The sequence below is a fragment of the Quercus lobata genome, chromosome 5, assembly GCF_001633185.2.
Source record: "Quercus lobata isolate SW786 chromosome 5, ValleyOak3.0 Primary Assembly, whole genome shotgun sequence".
NCBI lineage: Eukaryota > Viridiplantae > Streptophyta > Magnoliopsida > Fagales > Fagaceae > Quercus > Quercus lobata.
In genome coordinates this window covers 61,073,497-61,086,453 of record NC_044908.1, presented here as the reverse complement: position 1 = coordinate 61,086,453, position 12,957 = coordinate 61,073,497, and the positions used below count along the sequence as shown (strand labels likewise).

The following is a 12,957-nucleotide window of genomic DNA, read 5'->3' as shown; positions in this document are numbered from 1 at the left end:
TAAGGGGAATCTAGATGTCTTTGCATGGAGTCACGAGGACATGCCAGGCATATCTCCAGAAGTCATCCAGCATAGGCTGAATGTGGACCCCAGCAGGAAGCCCGTTCAGCAACGACGAAGAACCTTCGCCCCAGAACGAGATCGAGCAGTTGCGGAGGAAGTAACCAAACTCTTAACAGCTGGATTCATCCGGGAAGTATATTATCCAGAATGGCTCGTCAACGTCGTCCTGGTAAAGAAAGCAAACGGAAAGTGGAGAATGTGTGTAGACTTCACCGACCTAAACAAAGCATGCCCAAAGGACAGTTTCCCTCTGCCAAGGATAGACCAGCTCGTGGACTCCACCGCCGGACACAAGCTACTGACGTTCATGGACGCCTTCTCAGGGTACAACCAGATAAAGATGGCTGAAGAAGACCAGGAGAAGACTACCTTCATCACAAGCCAAGGACTCTACTGTTACAAGGTGATGCCATTTGGGTTGAAAAATGCTGGAGCTACGTACCAAAGATTGGTAAACAAAATGTTCAGCCAACAGATTGGCAGGAACATGGAAGTATACGTGGACGATATGCTCGTCAAGAGCAAGGAGGAGCTCGATCACCTGGACGACTTGGAGGAGACTTTTGCAACCCTGAGAAAACACCAGATGAAGTTGAATCCCAGCAAATGTGTTTTTGGGGTAGCCTCAGGTAAGTTCTTGGGATTCATGGTGTCCCAGAGAGGAATAGAAGCAAATCCAGAGAAGGTACGAGCTATCATCGACATGGCTTCACCCAAGACCGTCAAGGACGTACAAAAACTTACAGGAAGGATAGCAGCCCTAAACAGGTTCGTCTCTAGGGCCACAGACAAATGCCTGCCCTTCTTCAAAATCCTCAAGCAGGCTTTCGCTTGGACCGACGAATGCGAAGCAGCGTTCCAGGAGCTGAAGCAATACCTGAGCAGTCCACCTCTCCTGAGCCCGTCCAAAGGAGGGGAGAACCTATACTTGTACCTGGCGGTGTCAGCCTCGGCAGTAAGCGCAGCCTTGATTAGAGAAGAAGGCAAGAAGCAACTCCCGGTGTACTACATCAGCCAAGCCTTTCAAGGAGCTGAGTTCAGGTACCCAAGGATCGAAAAAATTGCGTTTGCACTTATCGTAGCCTCGCGCAAGCTTAGACCGTATTTCCAGTCAAATCCTATCCTGGTGATGACGGATCAACCGATTAAGAAATCAATGAACAAACCAGAAGCAGCAGGGAGAATGGTCCAATGGGCCATCGAACTCAGCCAATTTGACATCGAGTACCATCCAAGAGCAGCCATCAAGGCACAAGCTCTGGCTGACTTCATCGCCGAATTCACTCTTCCAGACGGAGATGGAGTTGCAGACGAAGTTGACAAATGGACAATACAGACAGATGGTTCGTCAGCCCAAAAGAGGGGGGGAGTAGGGGTTGTCATAACCACCCCCGACGGAGAAGTGATGAAATATGGGGTTCAACTGAAGTTCCCAGCCACCAATAATGAAGCCGAGTATGAAGGAATATTGACGGGCTTGAGGCTTGGGAAAGCCCTTGGTGCCAAAAACTTGCTGATCCAGAGTGATTCGAAGCTGGTAATCGGACAGGTCAGTGGAGAGTACGAGGCAAAGGAAGAAAGGATGCAGAAATACCTTAAACTGACAAGGCAACTAACTCAAGAGTTCGACACAGTGGAGTTCGTTCAGATACCAAGAAGCCAGAATAGTGGGGCCGACGAAGTGTCAAAACAAGCGTCATCAGAAGAAGGAAAGACGAGCACGGACATGACAATGGAGATCCAGAAACGCCCGAGTATAGAAGAGGTGGCAGTGTTCTCCATCCAGAACACAGACACCTGGATGACGCCCATAATAACCTTCCTCCAGGACGGGCACCTACCTCAGAATACTGACGAAGCTAAAAAGGTCAAGAAGAGAGCAGCCAGGTTTACAATCCTAAATGACGTCTTGTACAAGAGAGGCTTCTCTATGCCTTATCTAAAGTGCGTCGACGAGGACGAGGCCAAGTACATCCTGGAAGAAGTACATGGAGGAATTTGTGGCGACCACGCCGGCTCCAGATCCCTAGTCAACAAGGTGATAAGAGCGGGGTATTTTTGGCCAACCATGCAGGTAGACGCTGCTGAGATCGTCAGGAGGTGTGACAAATGCCAACGATACGGGAATGTGCAGCGGCTTCCAGCGGAGAAAATGACGACCATATCTTCCCCATGGCCATTTGCACAATGGGGAATCGACATCGTCGGCCCGCTGCCCCAAGGTAAAGGTCAGGTAAAATTCCTTCTAGTTGCTATTGATTATTTCACAAAGTGGGTTGAAGCAGAGGCCCTAGCAACCATCACTGAGGCCCGAATCCGGAGCTTCGTGTGGAGAAACATAATCTGCAGGTTCGGGATTCCCTTGACGATCATATCTGATAATGGGAGGCAGTTCGACAGCCAAGGCTTCAAAGACTTCTGCTCGGACCTCGGGATCAAGAATCAGTTCTCATCCCCGGGACACCCTCAGGCAAACGGACAGACGGAAGTAACGAACAGGACGCTGCTCAAGATAATCAAAACCAAGCTGGACGAAGCAAAAGGTTCCTGGCCAGAAGAACTACCTAGTGTCCTGTGGGCATACAGGACTACAGCCAGAACCCCAACAGGAGAGACACCCTTCAGGCTTACCTATGGCACAGAGGCAGTAATCCCTGTAGAAGTCGGAGTAACAAGCATCAGACGAGGAACTTTCAGAGACGAACTCAATGACGAGGAACTACGCTTCAACCTGGATTGCCTGGATGAAGTAAGAGACAACGCGTCCGATAGAGTGACAAAGTATCAAAAAAAGATGGCCGAGTACTACAACAGGAGGGTTAAACTCAGGCGTCTAGACATAGGGGGCCTCGTCCTTCGTAAAGTCACTATAGCGACTAAAGACCCTACTCAAGGGAAGCTGGGCCCTACATGGGAAGGGCCTTATCGCGTCATTCACTACTCTAGACAAGGAAGTTACCATCTGGAAACTATGGACGGACAAAAGCTCCCTCGTCCTTGGAACATTGAGCATTTAAAGAAATACCATGAGTAAATGTAATACGCGAATGCATTCGTTATTGAAGTTAATAAAAGTATTATTCCTCTGATGTTTTTACGCAGGCAGTACTGATCGACCATGAGATCTATAAGTAACAAGATTCCGCCTTGACGGATGTAAGTTACCGACGACCATCGTAGCATGGTTAAAAGAATAACAAGATTCTGCCCTGACGGATGTAAGTTATTGACGACCATAATAAGATGATTAAAAGATCAAGTAACAAGATTCCGCCTTGACGGATGTAAGTTACCGACGACCATCGTAGTATAGTTAAAAGGATAAGTAACAAGATTCTGCCTTGACGGATGTAAGTTACTGACGACCATAATAAGATGATTAAAAGATCAAGTAACAAGATTCCGCCTTGACGGATGTAAGTTACTGACGACCATAATAAGATGATTAAAAGATCAAGTAACAAGATTCCGCCTTGACGGATGTAAGTTACTGACGACCATAATAAGATGGTTAAAAGATCAAGTAACAAGATTATGCCTTGACGGATGTAAGTTACTGACGACCACAATATGATGGTTAAAAGATCAAGTAACAAGATTCCGCCTTGACGGATGTAAGTTACTGATAAAATGAAAAGTGACAAGAGTCCGCCTGGACGGACCTAAGTCGCCAGACAGCACCCCCTTAAAGCCACAAGTGACAGGAGTCAGTTGACGGAGAAAAAGAGTGCAACACATCAAATCAAAACAAGATACAACAAAGCACAAAATTCTAGACGGATATAAATCAGTCAAAGCATCTAAAAGAAAAGTAAGTAAGCTTCATTCCAGCCCATAACCACTGGGCCACTATCATTGTTTTCAAAATAAAATTAACTGTTAGATATACAGAAAGATAAGGCCCAAAACAAGACGGGCAACCCACCACAAAACAAAAAATTTTTCTAAGTATCAAAATCAGGCGTCGGCCGTGCCTTCATTGGCCACTACGTCAGCAACAGGCTCAGGCGCATCGTCAACGGGGGCAGAAGATGAAGCCGCCTCATCCAGAGCCATTTCCTTGTCAACTTCTTCCAAATCAAGACTCTCCAGGTTGACTCCCGAAGGACGCTTGATCATATACCTCCGGAGAAGCTCAAAACCTTTGAAATACGAACTGAAAAGCACAGTATTGTACTCGTCAGTGGTCTGGAAAGCCTCCACGGATCGAGCAGCGATGGTCACAAGTTTCTCCTTGGCTGCAAGAAGCTGCTCGTCCTTCTCGTGAGTCAACCCGCGCTCAACTCTGAGGTCGTCCTCCAGCACTTTGACTTTCTCCTTCAATGTCGTGGCCTCGTCCATAGAAGTGATCAGGTTCGTCCTCAGGTCAGAGTTCTCCTTCTCCAAAGCCTCCATCCGGGTTGTCAGAGACGCCACCTTGGCTCCTTGAGTAAGGTACTCAGCAGTAATATGGATGCTCTCTCCCAACACCTGTAGGGAATTATAAAGTCGTCTGTAAAAAAAAAAAAAAAAAAAAAAATACAGAGATAATTTTGATGGAGAAGGAAGAACCCCATACCTGGACGAGCTTATGAACATGACGAGAGGCCACATCGCTTAAAGACAAGTCAGAGAGAGCCTTCAAGTCCGCTGAAGTGACGACCTCGTGAGCTCTTTCTACGGCCAATGACTCGTCATCCCATATTGTGGATGAATGAGTGCCAGTCTTCTCCTTCCCTTTGCCAGCCACACGCGGCCTCTTGGAGCCAGGAGTAGGGATCTCCTCTATTGAAACGGTCGGGGAGGCAGTCCTCGTCGTTTCGAAAGCTATGGAAGGAACGATACTAAGGGGAACAGCTGCAGGACCCTTCCCAGTGACTCGCATAGCCTTCTTCCCCAAGTTGGACAGGGGTTCGTCCTTCTTTGATCTCATCTTTGCGTACATGTCCTTGTTGAATTTTGTCGTCATCTCTGCAGGAAGAAAATGCCTGTCAAAAAATTGCTTAAATGTACAGTAAAAGAATCAGCATTGACGAAGGTAAAACTTACTTTTTTTGCCTTCAATGCCAAGCTGACGAAGAACGAAAGGAGACGGGTCAGGACCGAGGTTGTAGAATGCAAGAGATCGGGGATCAACCAATTCGTCCCAGCTTTCGATCGTCTCAGCGTACCCGATCGCGGTCTTTATACGTTCCTTGTACCGGCTCTTCAGTCCAGGCCGTCTCTTAACTGTATCAAACAAAGAAACAAAGAAGTCAGCAAGACCAGAGCCTCAAAATTGGCAAAATTGAAACGACGAGAGGAAATACTGACGCACCTAAGGTCGGGGTTCCCCACCGACGGAGCAACCTCGGGATATCACCCCAATCACTGCTGGATTGAGTCTCGAAGTCGTCCCCAGACACAAAGAAAAAGCGTGATTTCCAATACCTGAATGACGAGGGCAACCCCTTGACGATCCTAGTCTGTCTTTCCCAAGGGGTTAATTCATAATACCCCCACTCCTTAGACTCTTTTAAACGATACAGGTAGGTGAGCTCGCCTATCCTGATCATATCCCCGTTGGAAGCCAACCATATCTGCATACAGTTGATGACGATCCTCCACGAGTTAGGCATAAGCTGCCCGGGAGCTATACCAAAATGATCTAAAAGTTCCATCAGGAACGGATGGACGGGGAGCCTAAGCCCACAGGTGAAGTTTGACTCATAAAAGCATATTTCGCCTGGAAAAAAGTGACAAGCCCTATCTTCTTCTCTGGGTAGACGAACTCGAACCCTAGACGGAAATTGAAATCTATCCTTGAATCTATTTACGGTCTCGTCATCCAAACCACAAATCTCATTAAGGGCATAAAAAGCCCTAACCTCTCGAGGGCCAGAGACGGCTGTATCTCCTTCAGCTTGGCCGCCACTGGACGATAGCCCAGTCTCGAGGTCACTGGACCTAACCCCAGACATTAATCCTCTCCCGCCTAAACCCTCGAACCAATTGAGCGATTGACGGAGTAAGGGCAACAGATCGCCCAAAACCACGCTCAGACTATTGCCTTCGTACACAAAATTTTCTATAAACGGATAAGTGCCCAAAGACCCCCCAAGACGCGCGAAAAGGAAGGAGACCGACGGACAAGCTATCCTAACCTCCAAGCTATCAACCATGGAAAGTGCAGAAATCGGAAAGCAGAAAAATAAGGTACTAAACTAAAACCCCCAAAAGAAAAACAAGGACCAACAAACAGAACAGAAAGGAAATAGCAAATCAGAAATTATGCTACAGTAAAAGAAGAAAAGGAAGAAAGAAAAAGGAAAGAGAAACATACCTCCAATGGTGGAACCGCAGAAGCACAGCGCAAGGAAACTTGAAGAAGAAAGGAGGTCCGAAGAAAATGCTCTGAAAAATTAGTCTGTCTTTTCTCTCTGAGAAGTAGAAGAAAAATTAAAAAGGAGTAGTTTTAAATGTGGGCCAAAAACGATTGAAAAAACCAGCGGGAAACCCAAGGGACATGCCATTAATTCCACAAATCATCACGTGCCACGTGGCCACGATTTCGTGTAGCGCCGCCACCAAGCATTAAAGGCGGAACAGAACCCCAAGAGTCACAAGATAAAACTTCTCATCTTCTGCGCTCGTCCTGACACGTCACCGACAACCACAGAACCTGGGGGGCAACTGATAGGAATGACGATTCTGCATCCTACTGACGAAGATAACATTAACGACGAAAGTATCATCCTTGACGAGGTCATCACTGACGAAGGCAGGAGGTCATTCAATGCAGTCAATCAATGACCTGAGCAGTTACTAAGACAACCAAGCAGACCGTTAGGAGCCTCTTAAAAGTCCCATTACTGGACCAGGGGCGTTACTTCAGAGAGCATTAACAGCCCCAACGGCTAGCCTCTAAGGCCTCAGGTATAAAACTCTCATACAGCCAACAAAGGAAGGTACATGCAAAAATACTCAGAAATTATATTTGGCTTCCTTATTGTGTTTGATTGTTATCCTAACTTTGGCATCGGAGACTCTGTGGCAGGCACCACACCGGTGGCCCTCATCGAGCAAACCTTCACATTCTACAGGGGATTCCATCTGCCCACTCTTACTGACGAACTCGTGTTCCATCAATGTCTTTTGATGAATTGTCATCATGGTTAATTACGATAGAGTTTTTTTGGATTTTCATTCTTGGAATTTTGTGGGAGCATTTTAGTAAAAATATCTTCATGATTTTAGAAATTTGTAGTCCTATGTGGTCCACGTCCAGACCCAACTGTCGGAAGAACCAGCTGGTCAAAAAAGTCATGTGTTCACATTTAATGATTTAAACCAGTTGGTGTCTAACTTATTATCAAAAGGTACGGGAGTCATCAAAGTCTCCCCTCATCCTCCACATGCAGCTGGTAAAAAATTCCGGTGTTCACTTTCAAATCTTGATTTGTTGTTTTTGGGAAATGGATCTGATTTTTGCTTTGCTAGATTTATATGTTGAATTGTAGTTGGAAGTTTTCACGGTGATGGATGCTACACAATATTCATAGATTGATGCACATGACTTTGTTTGTATTTTGTAAGCCTGGATTAACAACCCCAACAATCTCAACATTGCCAACACGTTTTTTCTTTTTCTTTTTTTCTTTTTTTTGTAAAAAGTCATAAGATAACTTGGAGTTTTTTTTTTTTTTTTTTTTAAGTCATAAGATAACTTGGTGAAGATTTTGAGAGTATTTTTGTAACAATCATAATGTTGATTAAATAGTCATTTAACTAATGATATATATATTCCATGATATTTTCATACTTATATCTTTTGACTTTTTCATCTCTCTTTTTGCGTGTGTATTAAAATACTCAGTATTTTCATAAATAAATAAATATTCCGCCATGTTAGCTATTCACCCATTTAGTTGCTCAATTCAATAGCCAAACGTTATTGTCCTTATTATCAAATGTTTTGATACATAAATGTTATGATAGTCATGCGGTTATACAGGTCATGTAATTAGGTTTTGAAATTTATTTTGATACCTAGAATCAAATTAATGGAAAGGCTATCCGTGAGCTCTATATGTATCCATGGTGTAAACATGTGATGAAAAATTATTCTTCTATCGATAGTCTTTATACTTTACTTCCACTCCTCACCCACTTTGTTAAAAGTATATATAAACATGCTTTCTACATAATATATTTTTGGATTAAGATTTTTTTTTTTTTTTTTTTTGAGACCAAACAGAGGGAGATACAAAGTTACAAAAGTGCTGGATTGTACCAGCAATAGTTCATTGGCATTTGAGTTGCCAATTTAGCTACTGACCAAACAGGTTTTACAATCAAGTGGGGCACTAAGAACATATTGCAGCTAAGTCCATTCTGGTTCAGAAAATTTAGATCAGCTAATCTAGTCTGTTGAAGCCAATCTGGAGTCTTCCAATGCCTAAAGACTCGGACTAATTTTCTGCTAGCTCATAGAAATAAAACTCGCTGATAACCATGGTTCTTTGCTCTGATCCCAGCTTTTACCACAGCATCCAGCATTGCTCCACAAGTTGTCCTGGATGCACTACTAGTTACACCGTAGAAAATGCTATCTCCCTGCATGTTAATAGCTTCATAGGCAGAAGACCATCCCTTGGGCTTCCTGCCCCTAGCTCCTGCTAATTTAACAATCAGTTGCCACTGTCCTGAAGGTGGATATTAGTCTATGTTAGTCCTTCTTGGCTGACTGGTTTGTCTTGGCTGTTCAGAGAAAGCTTCCTTGTACCTGCAAGACATTGATTGAGATATTAAGATTACACTCATAGGATTAGGTGTTAATCCTTCATAAATCACCCTGTTTCTATGAGTCCAAATATTCCACAGGTTGTGAAAATGGTTTGTAAGTAAGCCATTGATGTTATTTCTCTGGTTTTGAACTTGATGAGAAGGGAAGTTAGCCATTGCTGGACAATTGAACTGCCATAATCAGTGAAGTGGATGGCCAAAGTTGATCCATGCCAGCAAGCTCTAGAGAATGGACAGAGCAGGAAGAGGTGAGTTGAGGATTATTCTTCAGAGTTGCATAGGGGGCACAAATTCTGAGTTGCTATAAGAAAGTATTGTTGAGAGAGGTTCTTATCCTACCAATTGATGTAGACTATGCTATGTAGTAGTCCTTATTGTACTAAGTCATTTACTACTTAATTAATTTTATACAATAGTTACGAAACGCTTGATGCTGAGCTACAAGGCTAATTAAATTGAATTTTAACCTTATTTGTATATGTAAGTTGACAATAATATTGTGTGATTCTTCTTTAATATGCATAGAGTAACTACAGCAGGTAAGCATTCCCCATTTCCCCTGCATGCTAATGTAAAGTTTCTGTTTTTGTACAATGACTGTAAAATATCGAATGGGTTGACATTGAGGTTAAATTAAACTATGCCTTGGATAGAAGTTGTGCCTATTACAAATCCAAATGCAATTAAGCCATTTAAGATAATATATGTAGATGTTCTTGCACCGTGAGCTCTCGGCTCTCTTTCACTACTGAACGAGGAGAACTGATAGATGGATTTGATGCTCTAATGAGAAAGAAGACTGATTTTACTCATCTGATTGCATTGACTATTCACCGCTATGTACAATTACATGGCTTGGTGTTTATAGCAGACGAAATCGATCTCAGATGTAACAAACTAACCGTTAAGTGAAATAACTTCCCAAACAGATTTAACAATAACAGACAAAACTAACTTCAACTAACTAGTATGGGACCTTAACTTAACGGCTTGTAGTAGAGATAATCGATTTAAGCTATCTCGTACACAAACTACATGTAGCTTTGAGGGAAGAATCATTTGCTAGCCTTGTGCGGCGAGCGGCTTGTCGTGTCGTAGATGGTTTAGAACTTTAGGTAGATGACAAGTTGTATTCCTTTGTTTACAAAAATTCCTTAATATAATAATAAAAATAATAACAAACCAAACTGATGCAAAGTGAATGGATAGAACGCGTCATGTGTTTTTTTTTTTTTTTTTGGTTAAATGACAGGCAATTTTGTCCATCCAATGAAGCTCTGTTTCTTGTATCTTTCGCTAGGTACCAAGAGAAGGGAACTTGCCAGGAAAAATGGGCAATACATGATTGGTTTTTTTTTTCAATGATGGAATACTTTCTAACTCCAAGAAAAAAGAAAAAAGAAAAAAAAAAAAAAGTGCCACCAGAAATGCCATAATCAAAAGAGTAAAGAAATTAGCCAAAAAAAAAAAAAAAAAAAATCAAGAGAGTAAAGAGCGTAGAAGTGTTTGTATAATAGAAAAATAAACAACTTATATAAAGTAGTGTAATAATATATTGCCTATATATATCTAAAAGAGAAGACGTAGAATTTAACGTAATATTCTCCTGTTGAGCCACCTTATCAATCATGTTATACTTAAAAAAATAAATAAAAAATAAAAAATTCTTTATAATTTTTCTATTTTATTTTGTATAAAATAATTAAATATAGTTCATGGACAAACCTGTTAATGCACTCCATTACTATTCAACATGTTACTATTTATTTGTTTTAAATGCAAATATTTGACTATTCAGTCACCCAATTTGATATCAACTTTTCATTTTCTTCTTTCTAATTTCAAGTAATTGTTAAAATTGAATAATCTATTATCTTTTTAGTAGACATATGCACATGTTTGACTATTCATTATAAACGTTACTATTTATTAGATGCAAATGTTTTATTATATTCAACTACCCAAATTGATTTCAACTTTTCATTATTTTCTTTCTAATTTCAAGTAATTATTAAAATTGAATATTTAAACTTTTCATCATCCTATTCTAATAAATAAAAAAAATAAAAACTCTTCTTCTCTTCCTCCAACATTTCCTCTTCTTTTTTGCCTCTTTATCTCCCTACTACTATTTACTTTACCATTGAACTTCCTTTATCATTTCCTTTCTTATATTTTGACTCTTCTTCTCTCCATCTTATTTTGTATAAATTTGATATCATTTATTTCAATCAATCCATATTTTTTTCACACAAAAACTGTGAGTACTCTCTCTCCCTCTCTCTCTCTCTCTCTCTCTCTCTTGATTTTTGTTCAAAAGAGAGAGAGAGAGAGAGAGTAAACCAACACAATATAGTCACGCATCTAACTTTTCCCCCATGTTTGTATTGTGTCAGATCCCATACACTGAACCACTAGAGCTAAGTCCTACCCTCAAATTGTTATTAGTAAATTCCTTGTTGCAAATCCAATTGAAATCCAATTTAGAATTGATAGGTCAAGAATGTATTGATCATTTGTGATAAATTAATCAATTAATTAGTCAATTTAATTAATTAATTCAATTAACATGCAATATGCATGGTAGCACAAACAAATCACCAACTAAGTTAATATGCAGCAAAAAATAAAGTTGACACAGTGATTTGTTTACAAATGGGGAAAACCTCCAAGACAAAACCCCACCGAGTGAATTTAAGGTCACCATTCCCGAAAATTAACTATTATCGCAACAAACTGTTACAAGAAAAGGAATTCCAGTACTTTATACCAACCTACAGTTAAACCCTTACCCTAATACCCAATTAAACTTGTTCTGTAGTGACAATCTCTCATTTTCAATGCACTGCTCTCAGTACGTGACTAACCAATCGTTGCACTGATCCAAGTACATAACTAACTACCAACTTGAGAAGAATGTTTACTGCAAAGTTCTTCAGTTCATCAACACGATGAAGATCACGAAACTCCTTGGTTACAAAATCCTACGGCGCATAAACGCGGCAACTTCTTCAAGAGAAAGATGGACTAAAGCATATGTCTCCGATCACAATATGCTTGTGAAATTTTTTTGCATTAAGTTGCATCAATTGTGATGATCCTTAAAATAATTCTTATATATGTTTAGGGTTATGAGAAAAGAAAACCTAAACAAATATACATGGATTGGTGTGAAATCAGATCTGAAAATCTGATTTTCATAAATCTCGATAAATAGGTTATCTATCGAGAAGCTGTCGAGCATCAGGCTAAACAAGCCTTTTAAACCTCGATAGATGATATCTGTCAAGCTAGCTGTCGAGTTTTAAAATTCAGCACTTCTTCACTTACTTTTTAGACAGATTTGCATGGCTTAACACTTGGACTTGAACTCTTGTTCCTTGAAGTATTAAACACATCCTAAATCTACCAAATTACAAGTAAAATGCATTTTGTCAAATGATTAACCAATTCTAATTGACATAATTTCCTAACATGATTCACATATGTCCTAACAAGAATATAATTGGATTTAGACTACTCAATTTTTCATCTAATAATTCACTTGACACAAAAATTTAAAAATTAGATAGGATATGTAGGGGGTGGGTTTGAGCGCTTCTCCTACTAGACGAAAGGTCTCAAGCCCAACTAGCTCAATACAATAAATTTTTAGAGAATGTGTTTAAGAACTAGGTCTTAGTCTGAACCATAATCACTAGACACGGTTAGGTGCGGGCTGAGCAATAAAGAAGTGGCTTAAAGTATGGAATTTTTTCCTCGGCATTTCGTCCGAGCAACTTAGTACTCTTCTTCTTCTACTTTCAGTACTAGGTTACAGTAGTTTTCAAGACCATGCAGACTGCCACCGTTTTCTCCTTTTTCTCTCCTCCTGCTCTTTTTCCGTGATCCCCTATTCCTGGAGGGTTTCTCACATTATATACCTCTTTCCAATCAATCTTGACCCTCCACCTGTTGATCGTGCAGGTCATTACTCGAGTGCTCGTCTCATCAGCCACCTTCTCAAACCCTCTATAAGTTGCAGCAACCAAGGCTGCACTGTTCAGGGGTCCTTTCCTCATTAATGCGGCCAGAACATTAGTTGGGTGCATTCAATATGGAGGTAACAGCTTCTCCTTGAATTGCTCCTAT

The 12,957-nt window shown here is 41.2% G+C and overlaps 1 protein-coding gene across 1 annotated transcript; it reads left to right on the top strand.

Annotated features, from left to right (window-relative positions):
* The first annotated feature begins 571 nt into the window (after positions 1–571).
* LOC115990849 lies at positions 572–3,097 on the top strand. The gene is made up of 2 exons (XM_031114620.1): positions 572–2,296; positions 2,456–3,097. Exons 1-2 carry the CDS (start codon positions 572–574, stop codon positions 3,095–3,097), a joined length of 2,367 nt encoding a protein of 788 aa, XP_030970480.1.
* Positions 3,098–12,957: the final 9,860 nt, after the last annotated feature.